This window comes from Symphalangus syndactylus, chromosome 3, assembly GCF_028878055.3.
Source record: "Symphalangus syndactylus isolate Jambi chromosome 3, NHGRI_mSymSyn1-v2.1_pri, whole genome shotgun sequence".
Lineage (NCBI taxonomy): Eukaryota > Metazoa > Chordata > Mammalia > Primates > Hylobatidae > Symphalangus > Symphalangus syndactylus.
The window spans coordinates 31822721-31839854 of NC_072425.2; the positions used below are offsets into that span (position 1 = coordinate 31822721).

At 38.5% G+C, this 17134-nt stretch overlaps 1 protein-coding gene across 8 annotated transcripts in view; it reads left to right on the top strand.

Moving 5' to 3' along the window:
* FKBP15 (FKBP prolyl isomerase family member 15) overlaps positions 1-17134 on the top strand; it is a 62293-nt gene that overhangs the window by 13162 nt on the left and 31997 nt on the right. For 5 of the 8 annotated variants that reach the window (XR_010119993.1, XM_055271375.2, XM_055271374.2 and 2 more), the window contains 9 exons: positions 2199-2283; positions 2917-2986; positions 6384-6458; positions 6794-6892; positions 9463-9612; positions 10505-10573; positions 12348-12494; positions 14988-15130; positions 15602-15659. Coding sequence is in view for 7 of the 8 variants with exons in the window: in XM_055271375.2 (XP_055127350.1) it covers positions 2199-2283; positions 2917-2986; positions 6384-6458; positions 6794-6892; positions 9463-9612; positions 10505-10573; positions 12348-12494; positions 14988-15130; positions 15602-15659 (896 nt within the window). In the remaining variant the exon portion in view is untranslated. Of the gene's footprint in view, positions 1-2198; positions 2284-2916; positions 2987-6383; positions 6459-6793; positions 6893-9462; positions 9613-10504; positions 10574-12347; positions 12495-14987; positions 15131-15601; positions 15660-17134 lie in introns of those variants that run through there. The other 3 variants (XM_063636068.1, XM_055271378.2, XM_055271379.2) reach the window with 3 other exon arrangements.

A 17134-nucleotide genomic window follows, 5' to 3' on the forward strand; every position in this document is an offset into this window, starting at 1 on the left:
CAGTTTTGCTGTAGGTGCTTCTCTTATTCTCCAAGTCATAACCTGGCCAGATTTCTAGTAGGCTATGCTTTTATATTTCCTGTGGCGCATCTCTTCATCAGCAGTGTGCTTCAGAGTTAAAGTGGCTGAGTTAATGGGAGAAAAAGAAACAACCTTAGTCCCCGCCCAATGAAAACACTTGATTTTTTATTTTTATTTTTTATTGTACTTAATTTTAGAAACAGAATCTTGCTTTGCTGCCCAGGCTGGAATGTAGTGGCTATTCACAGGTGCTATCACAGTGCACTACAGCCTCGAACTCCTGGCCACTGCACCTGGCTAACTTGATTATTTAAATCAGAAGACAGCAACTATGAGTTTGTTATGCTTTTAGCGGGGAGCTATAGAAGCAAGATTGCCTATACAGTTTTCTTTAGGCATTTACAAATAAATAAAGTAGCAATACAGAAGACCCTCTCTGTTCAAGGGAATTTTTTTTGAGATGGAGTCTCGCTGTGTCACCCAGGCTGGAGTGCAGTGGCATGATCTCGGCTCACTGCAACCTCTGCCTCCTGTGTTTCAAGCAATTCTCGTGCCTCAGCCTCCCAAGTACCTGGGACTCCAGGTGCCCACCACCACGCCTGGCTAATTTTTTGTATTTTTAGTAGAGATGAGGTTTCACCATGTTGGCCAGACTGGTCTCGAACTCTTGACCACAAGTGATCTGCCCACCTCTGCTTCCCAAAGTGCTGGGATTACTTGTGTGAGCCACCTCGTCCAGCCTGAGGAACAGTTGCACAGGATGTAACCAAACCTTAAATTTTTTATGCTCCTTTACCCCATAATTCCATTTTAAGGAATTTATTATAAGGAGGTAACTGGAAGTACACACAAAAATGTTTCATTTTAATTTATGTGTTTCTGTATTTTCTAAGTTTCCTACAATGCACTTGTACTCTATAATCAGAAAAAAAAGTGTTAATACAGAAAAAATCAGACGAGTTCTTTTGAAATATAAGTTCTTGCATGTCATGTCCGTATCAGTATTGTCTCATTACTCTTCCATCACATTCATGTAGTGAGCATAAATGTGATTTACTCTTAACATGGTATTTGAAAATGTTAGTGTTACTCTGTAGTTCCTTTTTTTTTTTTTTTTTTTTTGGGAGACAAAGTCTCATTCCATCACCCAGGCTGGGGTGCAGTGGCGTGATCTCGGCTCACTGCAACCTCTGCCTCCCAGGCTCAAGCAATTCTTCCTCTTCAGCCTCATGAGTAGCTGGGACTATAGGTGTGCGCCACCACCCCCAGCTAATTTTTGTATTTTTAGTGGAGATAAGGTTTCACCATATTGGCCAGGCTGGTCTCGAACTCCTCGTGATCCACCTGCCTCGGCCTGCCAAAGCGCTGGGATTACAGGCACAAGCCACTGCACCCAGCCTACTCTGTAGTACTTTGTGAAGTTAATTAATGGGTGTGATTTAAATATCTTACTGAATTTCCCACCCTAGAAGTCAGGGAAGGGGAAATAACTTTATTTTCATATATTATAGCTGTCAAAATACTGGAAGGAGAAAATAAAATAGATGGACTGTGACCTCACTTTTTAGACAGTACTCCTTGTCTAGCCAAAGACTTATTTGGGGTGTGTGGCTTGGGAGTTGAAGTCATGGGTTTCAGACCTAGGCACTATAATGGTATAATTGTGTGAGGCACTTGGGTGATTAGAATCTCAGTTTCTTCACCCCCAGACTAGATCATAGGACTGCTTTGTGGATCAAATAAGGATAATCATAAAAGCATTACAACACTAACTGTAAAGTATAAAGATCAATTTTGAAGCTAGTTCAATGGTTAAAAATTAGTTTAAGGCCAGGTACAGTAGCTCATGCCTATAATTTCAGCACTTTGGGAGGCCGAGGCAGGTGGATCACGAGGTCAGGAGTTCAAGACCAGCCTGACCAACGTGGTGAAACCCCATCTCTACTGAAAATACAAAAATTAGCCAGGCGTGGTGGCACGCATCTGGAATCCCAGCTACTCAGGAGGCTGAGGCAGGAGAATTGCTCGAACCCGGTAGGTGGGGGTTGCAGTGAACCGAGATCGCGCCACTGCACTCCAGCCTGGGCGACAGAGTGAAACTCCGTCTCAAAAAAAAAAAAAAAAATTAGTTTAAAGCAAGAAGTGAATGACAACTTTGTTTTCTTGTTCATCTTCAGGAAATCAGGCAACACCAAAAACAGCACCAGCCACCATGAGCACTCCCACAATACTGGTCGCAACAGCAGTCCATGCATATCGATAGTAAGTTGCTGAGAAGGAACACCCTCTGAAGTTTGGTGGAAGGGCGTGCAGTTGAGCTTCTACTTTTTCTCGAAAAACCTCTGTTTGTTGCGAAACAGTTATTTAGCCCTTCCACGGACAAAATATCAGTAGAACTTTTAACATCTGAATTGGAGATTTCTGTGGTAAAACTTGAAAAGCCATTATCTTGTCTACTCTCTTTAGGGAGGGCTTATACCCTCAACAGCTGTCAGATGCTCAAAGAGAGCCTCTCCGCTGAGATAGCATGAATGATAGATATTTATATTTAAAGAGTAAGGAAGTAGTATATGAACTTTAAATTATAAACTGCTGGGCTGGGTGCGGTGGCGCATGCCTGTAATCCCAGCACTTTGGGAGTCTGAGGCAGAAGAATCGCTTGAACCTGGGAGGTAGAGGTTGCAGTGAGCTGAGATTGTGCCACTGCACTCCAGCCTGGCGACAGAGCAAGACTCCGTCTCAAAAAAAAATAAATAAATAAATTTAAACTGCTCACCTCTGTCCCTGTCTAGAGGCTGAATGACTATTGTTCCCACTTCTCTATGACAGAAAACAAAGCTGGTTCTGCAGAATTTAGGGAAGTATTAATACTTGTTGTTTGTCTTCCTTCTATAGCACAAATGGTCAATATGTAAAGCAGGGCAAATTTGGTGCTGCAGTTCTGGGGAACCACACAGCCAGAGAGGTGAGAGTGCTCCCACATCTCATGTATATTCAGATGTCCCAAATAATACCAATGAGCTGGCTTTTATCTGGCTTGTCCAATGTTTTATCAGAAGATAAGGATGATTGTTTGTATTGAATGTTAATTTATAATATCAAGTATATAGTAAATGATCACGTTTTGCTTACTATTGTGCATTAAAGCAAATCCAACCATTCAAAATTGTTAAATTTGACCTTTGTGATACGATCCTAGCTTAAGAATTTGGGTATTTTTTGTGTTTGTTGTTTAATTGTGGGGTGCGTGTGTACACATACACAAACACACACATATATATACACACATACATATGTATACATAAGATAAAATTTGCCACTTAACCATTTTTAAGTGCATAATCCAGTGCCATTAACTGCATTCACAGTATTGATTGAGCAACCATCACTACTATCCATTTCCCAAACAGAAAGTGTAACCATTAAGCAATAACTCTACTTCTTCCTTTTTCCCAGCTGCCCATAAGGTCAAATCTACTTCTTGTTTTTATGAATTTGCCCTTTCTAGGTACCTAATATAGGTGGAATCATAAAAGTATTTGTCTTTGGTGACTGATGTATTTCATTTTGTATAATGTCCTGAAGGTTCACCCAGGTTTTAGCGTGCATCAGTACTTCATTCCTTTTCATGGCTGAAAAATATTTCATTGTAGGTGTATACCACATTTTGTTCATTCGTTCATCAGTTGATGGACACTGGGTTGTTTATACCTTTTGTCTATCGGGAATAGACAAAAAAAGTATGTATAGTGAAGATTGACATAAAAGTATATGGTCAAGTTCCTATTTTGGCTGTATACTAAGAGTGGAAATTGCTGACTCGTATGGTAATTTTATGTACCACTTTTTGAGAAACTGCCAGACTGTTTTCCATAGCAGCCACACCATTTTACATTCCCACAAGCAATGTATGAGGGTTTCAGTTTCTTCACATCCTTGCCAGCATTTCGTTATTATTATTATTTTTAAATTCTTGCCATTCTAGTAGGTGTGGAATGGTGCTTTATTGTGGTTTTAATGTGCATTTTACCCAATGTCTAATGTTGAGTATCTTTTCATTTGCTTATTAACCATTCATGTATTTTCTGTGGAGAGATGTCTATTCAAGCCCTTTGTCCATTTTAAAAATTGGATTTCGTCTTTTTGCAGATATTTTATAGATTATCTTTTCACTTTCTTGATAATGTCCTTTGATGTACAAAAGTTTTTAATTTTGGTGGCATCCTTATTATCAGTTTTTTTTATTTTGTTACTTGTACTTTTGGTGTTTTATCTGAGAATCCATTACCAAAACCAAGGTCATGAAGATTTACCTCTATGTTTTCTTCTAAGAGTTTTATGATTTTATCCCCCATGTTGTTTTATATACAAGTTGGGCCTATGGTAAAAAATTACTTGACATGTGAAGAGGTGGGAAAATGTAACTGATAATCAAGGGAACAAATAAACGAGGAGCAGACTCACAAATAATCTAGATATTGCAGTTAACATACAAAGCACTTAAAACAACTAGGAATAATACCTTAAAGAAAATAGAGGAAAAGTACAAAGGGGATGAAAAGATGGAGAATTTAAAAAATTAGAATCTATAAGAATAATCACATGGCATTCTAGATTTGAAAAATACAGTTTCTGAAATTAAGAACATATTGGATGGGTTTAACAGAGTAAGAATACAGCAGGAGACAGAATTAGTGACTTCAAAGGCAGTTCCACAGAAAATATTCAGACTGAAGCACAGAGAGAAGAAATAATGGGAAGAGACCAGGGCAAAGATTGATGTGGGACATGGTCTAATGTCCATGTAATTGGAATCCAAAGACAGTAGAATTACATCTTTAAAGTGCTGAAAGGAAAACAAAACCCTGCCTATTACAGAATTCTATAGCAACAAAAATATCCTTCAAAAATGAAGACAAAATAAATTTTCAGCCAAACAAAAGTGAGAGAATTCATTGTAGTAGATTTGCACTACAAGGAACATTAAAGGACATTCTTTAAGTTGAGGGAAATGAACATCTATGTCTTTCAAAAGACATGGAGAGGCTGGGTGCAGTGACTCACGCCTGTAATCCCAGCACTTTGGAAGGCCAAGGCTGAGGTCCAGAGTTCGAGACCAGCCTGACCAACATGGAGAAACCCCATCTCTACTAAAAATACAAAAAAATTAGCCACGCATGATGGCGCATGCCTGTAATCCCAGCTACTTGGGAGGCTGGAGCAGGAGAATTGCTTGAACCTGGGAGGCGGAGGTCGTGGTAAGCCGAGATCATGCCATTGCACTCTAGCCTGGACAAGAGTGAAACTCTGTCTCTAAAAAAAAAATGACATGGAGAATGTTCATAGAAGTATTCATAATAGCCTCTAGCTGGAAACAACTCAAATGTTCATAAACAGGAGAATGAATGAAGAGTTTATGGTATATTCACATAATAGAATACTACATGACAATAAAAGAGAACAAAGTACTGGAACATGAAGTATTAAGGCTTACTCTTACAGATACGGTGAGTGAAAGAAGCAAGACAAAAGAGTATACTCTGTATGATCCTATTTATACAAATTTAAGAATAGCAGAATTGTCTGGGTGCGGCAGCTCACACCTGTAATCCCAGCACTTTGGGAGGCCAAGGCGGGCAGATCACCTGAGGTCAGGAGTTCAAGACCAGCCTGGCCAACGTGGTGAAACCTGGTCTCTACTAAAGATACAAAATTAGTAGGGTGTGGTGGCATGCACCTGTAGTCTCAGCTACTCGGGAGGCTGAGGCAGGAGAATTGCTTGAGTCTGGGAGGCAGAGGTTGCAGTGAGCCAAGATTGCACCACTGCACTCCAGCCTGGGCGACAGAGAGACTCTGTCTCAAAAAGAAAAAAAAAAAAAAGCAAAATTAATCAGCGATAGAAGTCAGAATATTGGTTACCTCAGTGTGGGGATTACTGACTAGGAAGGGCATGAGGGAGCTTCCTTTGGTGTGGGAAATGCTCTGCTATTTTTTTAATCTGGTTGATGGTGGGCACATATATGTATGATATACATGTATTTTATGATTTTCATCAATTTAAAAACAATTTGTATTTTCTTTTACACAACCAGCCACTCTCTCTTAGTCACCCCTTGTATAAATGAAAACACCAACAGAATGAAGACATTGCCAATTCCAGTTAAACAGTAAGGCCAAAATCAGAAGAGATTAACATGGATAGTGCGAAGATAAAATTTAAAGTTGAAGCCTTAAAGGATGAATAGATTTTGAGTCTAATAGCTGTATGAAGCACAACCCTTGATACTTATTGCTGATTTTATATTGCCTTTTAACTTCTGTTCTCTCTCTTTTTTTTTCTATCTGTTGTTGCTTGTCTACAGTATAGGATTCTTCTTTATATCAGTCAGCAACAGCCAGTTACGGTTGCTAGGATTCATGTGAACTTTGAGCTAACGGTAAGACTTCATCATATTGGAATCATTAGCTCCTTTGGGATAGGTTTACAGGAGAGACTGGTCTGATTGTACCTAGTAGAAATTAGTTCCACTGGTTCAGCTCTGGATGTCCTTGTGAGTATCTAACAGAACCTTTCAGAAAGGTCTCTTGGCTCCTACTGGGAATGTCGACTAAAGGGTGAATCGTAGAGGGTGAGAGGGAAGAAGAAAGATCTCTGATACTTCTCTTTGGGTCCACCTGAGTCACGACCCTACTCTATGAGCTTAGGCAGTCATGTTTATATGGTATAATACTGCTTGTGGATGAATTATCTTAACATTTCTCCTTTCTCCAGGTTCGGCCCAATAACTATAGCACCTTTTATGATGACCAGAGACAGAACTGGTCCATCATGTTTGAGTCGGAAAAGGCTGCTGTGGAGTTCAATAAGCAGGTAATAACATCTTACTCTCCCTGTGAAAAGCTAGAATACTTGTTTGGATTTCCCTTAATTTTAGGGAAACATATAGAAAACCCATAATCTGCTATGTTCTGTTAGTGACTAGCATAAAAAACCCACTAAATTTGCCACTTCAGCCTATTGTATGATTTCAGAAAGTAATAGGAATACTTACTGAAACTGCTTGACAATTTAGCCTTTTTCTTTTTTAACAGAGAAAAACTAAATGTAATCTTACTATATTAAAAAATTTTCTACTACCTAAATTATCTTAAGGAATAAATAAAACTATCTTTAAAAAATAGTGTTTTCAAAGAATGTTTTAGGCTGGGTGTGGTGGTTCATGCCACGCCTATAATCCCAGCATTTTTGGAGGCCAAGGCAGGTGGATCACTTGAGCCCAGGAGTTCAAGACCAGCCTGGGCAACATAGTGAAACCCCATCTGTACAAGAAAAGAAAGAGAGAGAAAGAGATAGAGAGAGTAAGAGAGAGAGAGTTAAGTTACTTCACACTCATTGTAGAAAATTTAGAAAAGCATTAAAAAAAATCACTCATAATCTTACTACTCAAAAGTAACCACTATTAACATATTTCCTTTTTTCTATGCATAATATACATAAGTAGATACAGTCCTTTAATAGTTCTTTATCTTGCTTATTTTATTTAAAAATGTATAACTCATCTTTTATTACCTCATGAAAAACTATTTGGAAACATTTTTGAAGGCTGCATAATATGCATGTTGTCAGTTCAAGCTACCTTAACAAATTACCATAGTCTGGTTAAGCAACAGAAATTTATTTCTCACAGTTCTCGAGGCGGAAAGTCTGAGATCAGGGTGCCAGCACAGTTGGGTTTTAGTGAGACTCTCTTCTGGGTTGCAGACTATCTTCTCCTTGTATCCTCACATAGTAGAAAGAGGGTGAGAGAGTTCTCTGGTATCTCTTGAATAAGGTCCCTAATCCCATTCATGAGGACTCCACCCTCCTGGCTTACTTACCTCCCAAAGGCCCCACCTCCTAATACTGTCATACTGGGGATTAGGATTTCAGTGTAAGTATTCAGAGGGGACACAAACATTCAGCCCATAACATTTGTTTCTTAATTGATGTAATCATTACCTTATGTTGTGCATTTAGATTGTTTTCTGTCTCTGCAATAAATGATACTGTGGTGAGCATTTTTTACAGAAGTCTGTCCTTTTTTCCCCCTTACATATTTCCATAAGCTTTATTTCAGTAAGTGAGTGATTGGGTCAAAAGGTCCAGATATTTTTAGGTTCTTAATACACTTTGGCACACTGCTTTTCAGAAAGATTGTACTATTTCACATTTATGTCAATTTTCTCATTGTACCTTTGCCAGCATTTAAAATGATCCTTTTCTTCTTTTGATCTTCTTCACTTGGTAAAAAAAAAAAAAAAAAGATGCCTCATTGTTTTTATTTGATTACGATAATTAAACTTTTTTTTTTTTTTTTTTTTTGAGACAGAGTCTTGCTCTGTCGCCAGGCTGGAGTGCAGTGGCGCCATCTCGGCTCACTGCAACCTCTGCCTCCTGGGTTCAAGCGATTCTCCTGCCCCAGCCTCCCAAGTAGCTGGGATTACGGGCACACACCACCACTCCCAGCTAATTTTTGTATTTTTAATAGAGACAGGGTTTCACCATGTTGGCCAGGATGGTCTCGATCTCTTCACCTTGTGATCCGCCCACCTCGGCCTCCCAAAGTGCTGAGATTACAGGTGTGAACCACCGTGCCCAGCCTCTGAAACTCTTTAAAAGAAAATGAGCAGCAAGTTCCTAATGGATACTATGTTAAAACACTGATAAAATTGGGTCTCGAATCCACATTTTTCTAAACTCAAAAAGATCTTTCATACTATATTGCTTTTGAGGGCTCAATAATATTAAAACACAAGCCCAAGAATAATTATTCACAAATAGAATAGAATAATTATTCACAAAGATGCTCCTGACTCCTTTGTCTAAGATTTGTGCTAAGATAATATGGCCAAATCTGTAGATGGTATTGATGTGGATTCTGGAAATGCAACATGATTTTGTAAATGCCCTTCTTTCTCCTGCAGTCTTTAGAAGTGCCTTCTGACATTTTTTCGAAGCTCCTCTTTCTTTCCTATGTTCCCAAACACTGAAACAGTAAATCAGTATCATAACCAATAGCTAATGTTTATTAAGTACTTACTATTATTTGCCAGGTACCTTGTCAAGTGCTCTACTTATATTAGCTCATTTAATTTTCATAACCATCCTATGAGATTTGTGAAGCATCATCTCCATCTTGGGTACATACAGATTATTTGGCCAGGGTCACAGAGTTAATAAGTGGCAGTGCCTGGATCTGTACCCAGACATTCTGACTACAAAGCCATACTCCTAGGCACTTTGATTCCTGGCAAGATAACTGACCTTCATTCGGTTTACTTCTAAACATGTAATCTGTTTTGTTAGTGGATGAAGCTATTTGAGAAAGAGCAGTAGCAATAAAGGAATGAGTACTTATTGAGCTTAAACTACATTTATGCTGCTTTGATTTTGTCTTGCAGGTGTGCATTGCTAAGTGCAACAGTACCTCTTCCCTGGATGCAGTGCTCTCCCAGGACCTCATTGTGGCAGACGGCCCTGCTGTAGAAGTTGGAGATTCTTTGGAAGTGGCCTATACCGGCTGGCTCTTTCAGAATCATGTGCTGGGCCAGGTAAGAAAATGCACTCTGCAAGTTCTTTTGTAAACTTATATAGCATGAGGGCTATTCCCAGGGAAGTTACTATTACTGTGAACTGCTGCCGTTGTCAAATAGAAATATTTTAGGAGCCCCACTTCAGACACTGCAATTGCTTTGGGGGCATATTATGAAATGTGAATGTGTAAAAGATCCTCAGTGCCACTGTGTCACTTCTACTTAGGGAAAGTGGGAACCAATTTCCCCAGTAGTATTATTTTTGCTAGTTGTTCATGTGTATTTCTTGTCCTCCTATACCAGTTTTACACTTGAATATATTCTTAATGGATTAAGTCTTAAAACTTCTTTTTAGACCCTCCTTATAGTTTTTCTTATAGTAGACACTGTAAATACATTGAACTTACTGTGTTTTAATATTATTAAGCCCTTAAAAGCAATATATTATATGAGAGAAAGACCTTTAGACTATGAGTTTAGAAAAATCTGAATTCGAGATCCAATTATATACTAATTTGACTTTGATCAAGTCATTTATATTCTTATTTTTTTCCATTTGTGAATGGAGGCTAATGATCTTGCTCTGCTTACTCGGCAGGGTTAGTGTCAGCATCAAAATGAGATAATTTATTTGAAAGTGTATTGTGGATGAAAAATGCTTAAATACACAGTTGTAGTAATGTGGTTTTTTTCTAAACCTGGAAAATCACTGTTTCAGAGATATTCATTATAATACATCCTTTAGCTATGATGTGGTCTAATATTTCAGATCCTTTAGAAACTATCTTCCCAGTATATTTGACATTCCCTGTTCCAGAAGTACTGTGCTGGTATGTAGTTAGTTGAATATCATAATGTTTATTATTATTTTTGAAATTGGCTGGCCTAATTTCCTTCGATCAAATTGCAGGTTTTTGACTCCACTGCTAACAAAGATAAGTTGCTTCGCTTGAAATTAGGATCAGGAAAAGTCATCAAGGTAAAGGCTTAACTGTGTTTTTTTATGGTTTTATCAGTTGCAGTGGGTTTAACTTAGATTAAATTTTGTGGAATTTCTTTTTTTATTTTATTTTTATTTTTTGAGACGGAGTTTTGCTCTTGTTCAAGCTGGAGTGCAATGGCGCGATCTTGTCTCATTGCAACCTCCACCTCCTGGGTTCAAGCGATTCTCCTGCGTCAGCCTCCCTAGTAGCTGGGATTACAGGCATGCGCCACCACAACCAGCTAATTTTGTATTTTTAGTGGAGATGGAGTGTCTCCATGTTGGTCAGGCTGGTCTCAGACTCCCGACATCAGATGATCCACCCGCCTCAGCCTCCCAAAGTGCCGAGATTACAGGTGTGAACCACCGTGCCCGGCCTGTGGAATTTCTAATCAGGTTATCTTTTTGACATCTGGAAATGCCTGGATGAAGAATACGAGGGGAAAATATGTTACATTGCATTTGGGAGATTTTTATCTATGAGACACTATATTGAAGATGGTTACAATTGTTTTCTGTAGTCCTGACCTTTTCTTTTCCATTCTATGACTCTGAGAATATTATTTCATCCTTCCTATAGCCTAACAGGGGAAAAGGTGAGACAGTTTCTTCTCGAAACTTATCATAAAGTGTTGAATCTCATCTGTCTGGGTTGCTTTGAATCAGCACTTTCCAATCGCTGTGGGAGGCAACTGTGACAGCAGCAGGAGGAGCACTGGGATTGGAGTCCGAGAACTTGGGTTCAAGTTGTGAATTTTTTCTTTATTAACTGTGCAGGTGTTTTATAAAATAAAGAATGTTTTACACATGTGGTATATTACGGTGTCAGGACATAGTAGTGATGATGCATCGTGCTGTCCTCATTCATCTGTGTGGCAAAAAGGTTCTCTCCATCATTTCATGACCGCTTTTCCCAGAATCCTATGGAGACTTTTTCCCATAGATCATAGCAGTTAAGTCGTGATCCCCAAACCTAGACAGATCTAATGTTGAATCTTAGCTTAACAACTTACTAACTGTGTGATCTTGGGCTAGTTACTTAACCTCCACAAGCTTCAGTTATTGAAGTAAAATGGGGATAATCCTGACAACCTTATGAAGTTTTTGGAGGGGCTTAAACAAGATCATGCATGTAAAGCACTTTCCATACTTCCTAGAAAACATTCTTTTTTGGTGGGGGGAAACTGAGTCTTGCTCTGTCGCCCTGGCTGGAGTGCAGTGGCACCATCTCAGTTCTCTGCAACCTCTGTCTCCTGGGTTCAAGCAATTCTCCTGCCTCAGCCGCCTGAATAGCTGGGACTACAGGTGCACACCACCACGTCTGGCTAATTTTTTGTATTTTTAGTAGAGATGAGGTTTCACCATGTTGGGCAGGCTGGTCTCGAACCCCTGACCTCAGGTGATCCACCCGTCTCGGCCTCTTCAAAGTGCTGGCATTACAGCCGTGAGCCACTGTGCCCAGCCGAAAACATGCTTTTTAATGATAGCTTTTCTTTCTCTCTTACTGCTGTTCTTTTATTCCTCCCATTTTCTCTGATCATCTAAGATAAGTATATTTCATGCAACCCCAGATATGCCTACTTTTACAAGTAGGTTTAGAGGGTATATTCTAGATATTCTTATACCAACATGGGGCAGTAGTCAGACCCGACCTCTGGAGGCACTGAGTAAGCCTGAACGTGTGGATAAGTGAAACCTGTTGCTCCTGTACTTCACTTTGTCTTCTGAGGAGCTTCTTGTTTGATGAGCTTTTCCTATCTGATTTTTAAAGGGCTGGGAGGATGGAATGCTGGGCATGAAAAAAGGAGGAAAGCGATTGCTTATTGTCCCTCCAGCCTGTGCTGTTGGCTCAGAAGGGGTAATAGGCTGGACTCAAGCAACGGACTCGATCCTGGTGTTCGAGGTGGAGGTTAGGCGGGTGAGTGAAACTGTCTGTGTTTTGTTTGGTGAGTCCTTTGCCTGTCTCTTTGCTAGTTACATAAAATGAATAAATAAATGAAGATATTTGAAAACCGGGTTCTGAAGGCATAGATTTCTTTGAAAAAGTAGAAATGGAGTAGTCAGAAATAGCAACAGCTTTGAAATCTAAGGACCAAAATATTATGTCCTTCCTGGCTCTCTATTCAGAGTCTAGAAGTGGTTGTGACTTTAAGAAAGTCACATCTTCGGCCAGGCGCGGTGGCTAACGCCTGTAATCCCAGCACTTTGGGAGGCCAAGGTGGGCAGATCACGAGGTGAGGAGATCGAGACCATCCTAGCTAACGTGGTGAAACCCCATCTCTACTAAAAATACAAAAAATTAGCCAGGCGTGGTGGCATGCGCCTGTAGTCCCAGCTACTTGGGAGGCTGAGGCAGGAAAATTGCTTGAACCTGGGAGGTGGAGATTGCAGTAAGCTGAGATCATGCCACTGCACACCAGCCTGGGTGACAGAGCAAGACTCTGTCTCAAAAAAAAAAAAAAAAAGTCACGTCTTCACACTAAGCTTTTTATTTTGTCTGTAAAATAGTGACTCCTGCCCAGTGTATATACTTTTTACTTAGTGATTTTATGGCTACAAACTTACTCTCTTGATATCTTTACATAAGTATGCAAAGATTGTGTGTGTGTATGATTTACTACGACTACCTCTGCCACATAGTAATAGCAAAAAACTGGCAACAACCTAAATGTCCATCATTAAGATACTGGTTAAATTAAGTTTTTTTCATAGACTTTTATGTAGCTCTTAAAGAATATGAAAAATCTATTGTTAAGGAAGCAAGTTGCAGAGCATTGCGGATAGTATGGTCTCATGCGTGTGTGTGTGTGTGCATGTGTGTGTGTGTCTGTATGTATATGTATATACATATCCATGTACATAGTCATATGTACATATATGTGTATACACACATATGTAATACACACATATATGCTCATATATTCATAGAAAATTCCTGGAAGCTTTAAAAGAAATCATTAAAAGTGATTTTTTTTCTGCAGAATGGAAATGGAGTTCAGAAAGTTTTACTTTTTGTCACTGTACCTTTTGTACCATGTAAAAGATTTAACATGAATATACATATAGTTTCTATGCAGCAAATTGTGCCTAGTCAACTTAATACTACCTGTTCCCTGCCCAAAATGATCCTGTTGGCTTTATACTGTTTGTTAGGTTCAAATGTGGTAGGGTTTGTTACTATAAACTCTAAAATACAATACAAATAGGGAATATTATGGTCATCTTCATTGTGGTTGTTATACCTGTCACAGAGAAAGGATGTGCTTCCCTTCTCAGTGACGCTTTCCTAACTGTTCCTAACTGGACACTCTCATGCTGCTGGGTCACTCTAGCCCTCTTTCAATGACATTTGCCATGCTGCCTTTTTTCTTTTTTACAGCTTTTATATTCTTTGTCAATTTTCCTTTGAGTTTGAAGAAATCATGGCTGGTGATAGATAACAAACCAATTTGAGTCTTATCATGACTGGCACATGAAACAAAAAATTTTCTGTTTTACCAATAATCAAAGAATGACAAATAAATATGCATATTAAATTCACAAGGCTGGTAGAGAATCATACCCCATGTGGCAAGAGTGTTCAGAAAGATTTATACACTACTGTGGTGTATAAACTAGTTCACTCTTTCTGGTGGGAAATTTAATGGTATATATTAACCCATTTATGCTGGAGGTTGCAAATTTTTCTTTTGTGAAAAATCAGACCTTGGTGATGATCTTGAACAGTAGGATATAAATAACTCCCACAAGCTTAGCGTTCCAATAATGGAACACTCGGCATAAATGGGTTAAAAGCTTTCAAAATGAGCATCCCTTTTATCCAGCAATTTTAACTAATTTATAGTTTGGAAATATTTAACTAAAATTTAATTTATAGTTTGGAAATATTTAAGATTATATACAAAAATACATATACAAAGCTATTTATGGAAGCATTACTTATGATAGAAATAAGCTGAATGTCTAACAGTGAGGAATTGGTGAAATATACTTTTTAATAGCATAGATATTTATGACTTTAGTTCCTAAAATCCTTTGGAGACTTTTTCCTATAGATAATAGCAGTGAAGGGCTGACCCTTGAAGTTAAATGTACTTTTCAGTAGTTAAAAATAATGTTGCAAATTAATATTTAATGATATGGAAATAAGTTAATATGTCAGTGAGTGAGCAAAACAGGTTACAAAACAGCATGGCCCATTTTTGTAAAAGGTATATACAGACACAGATAATATAACGGTAGTTGGATTGCAGGTGATTACTACCTTTGTCTTTTTGGCTGAGCTACATTTTCTGATTTGCTTACAGTGAACAGGTAATGGCTTGTGTAAGGAAGAATAAGTAAAATGAAAGGAGGGTGAAAGGAGAAGGGTATTTGTAGCCTATTCCACCTGCGATGACTCTTTCACTAGGTGAAGTTTGCCAGAGATTCTGGCTCTGATGGTCACAGTGTTAGTTCCCGCGATTCTGCAGCTCCGTCTCCCATCCCTGGTGCTGACAACCTCTCTGCTGATCCTGTTTTGTCACCACCCACATCAATACCTTTCAAATCAGGGTAAGATACTGCAGTTGTATCAAGCTCTTTTATGGCTCATAAAAATGATTCTTAGAGGGGTTCAGAAATAGAGATATAGTTAAAATAAAATAATTTTAAATAACTGGAAAAAATGGGATCAGGGAAATGGGGAAGATACTTGCATCAGATTTTTCTGACAAAGGTTTAATATTCATAGGCTACAAAAGCACTAACTCAGAAGAATACTTACAAAGTTCTGGAAGAAAACTAAGCAAAGGGCATAAATACAAAATTATGTACTCATGGAAAAAATGTAAATATAAGCATTTAGATGGAAAGTTGTTCATCTTTACTAGCATTCAAAGATTATGCAAACTAAAGATTTAAAATTCTGTTTTACAGTCATTAGATTGGCACACGTTTAAAAAAAAGTTTGCTTATCCAATATAATTTGGACTTGTGATTCTGGATTTTGTTTTCAATCTTGGAATATGGTCTGTTTGCTTTCAGGGAGCCAGCTCTTCGTACCAAATCTAACTCCCTCAGTGAACAACTTGCAATAAATACAGTAAGTATAAGAGTCTTGGCCAGGTATGGTGGTTCACACCTGTAATTCTAACACTTTGCAAAGCTGAGGCAGGAGGATCACTACAGTGCAGGAGTTCAAGACCAGCCTAGGCAACATAGTGAGACCTCGTCTCTCCTTTAAAAAAAAAAAGAGTTTTTCTCCCTCACTCCTATTATGCTGAGGTTTTATGTGCTTAGGATATGGTAGGTTAGAGAAAAAAAAGTTAAGAGGCTAAAAAGTTTCTAGGCTAAATCAATGGTTACTTTGTTCATTTTCCCTTACTTGGGAGTCAGTGTAAGTTAGCCTCAGCTTCTGCATAGGGATTCAAATCTTGATTCTTATAAGCACGTGGCCTTGAGAAAATTGTCTAACTTCTGTGATTCTCAGCTTCTTCATTAGTTAGAAGGAACTCATAGTCCCTTTTTATAGTTTTTGTGAGGATTAGAGATAATTTATAAAGTGCTGAGTTCAGAGCCTTTGTTCATTGTGTCTTTAATAAGTGGTCACTGTGATTATTATTAGGAGACTGGTGTTCAACTGAGGGAGGAGCCTCTCTCAGTTAAAGTGCACTTCAATTTTAGAAATATTATTTATTCAGAGGATTGTGTTAGTGGTTAATCCTAGACGCTGTCTTCTACGTGCTTTCTGTGACCTTGAACAATTTAGCTTCTCTAAGCTTCATGTTTATTTCCTCATCTGTAAAATGGAGATATTGCCTATCTCAAAGAGATTTTTATGACTTGTAAATAAAATAATGCCTATGGAGTTTTTAGTATTGTGTCTGGCATATTGTAAGCGCTCGGTAAACATTAGCTCTTGTTATTATCATAAGTATTGCTAATATTACATATCTTTATAATTTCATTCTCACAGAGGAGCTCTGTACTAATTCACCAGCTGATGGAGCAGGTCACTGAGCCTCTGTGTTTCCCCAATTGTAAGATGAGAGTGCCAGCATGCTGTTTTAGTAAAATCTGGATTTGAATGCCTTTAAGAAGGATGCATATGGTAGTTTGCTGCTGGCCTGCCTGGTCTGTGAAGGCTTCTGAGTTTGCTGCCTGTAGACTAGACAGCGGCTGAGGCACTTCAAATTCTAAAGCCCTGTGGCCTTCACCTCCTGCACTGGGAAACAGAATAGTTGCATGGAGTGAAATTGGTGTTAATATCTCTGCAACCCTAGTTTACTTGTTTATCTTCAATCCAACAGGAATTATTAAGCAAATAATTGTTTTGAAGTGCTCTCCTAAACCCAGAAGGTTAAATCAAAGAATCAGAAAAAATTTAAGAATAATTATTATCTCAAATCTTTGAACAGTCACAAAAATGGTCCAATATTGGTTCCATTGTACTCTGTAGTCATAACAACTCTTGTTACCTATTTCTAAGGCTGTAGTAACTTCTAGCAGACTAATGGCCTCCAACTATTTTTCTTTTCTTTTTTTTTTTTTAAACAAAATTTTTTTTTAATGGAGGCA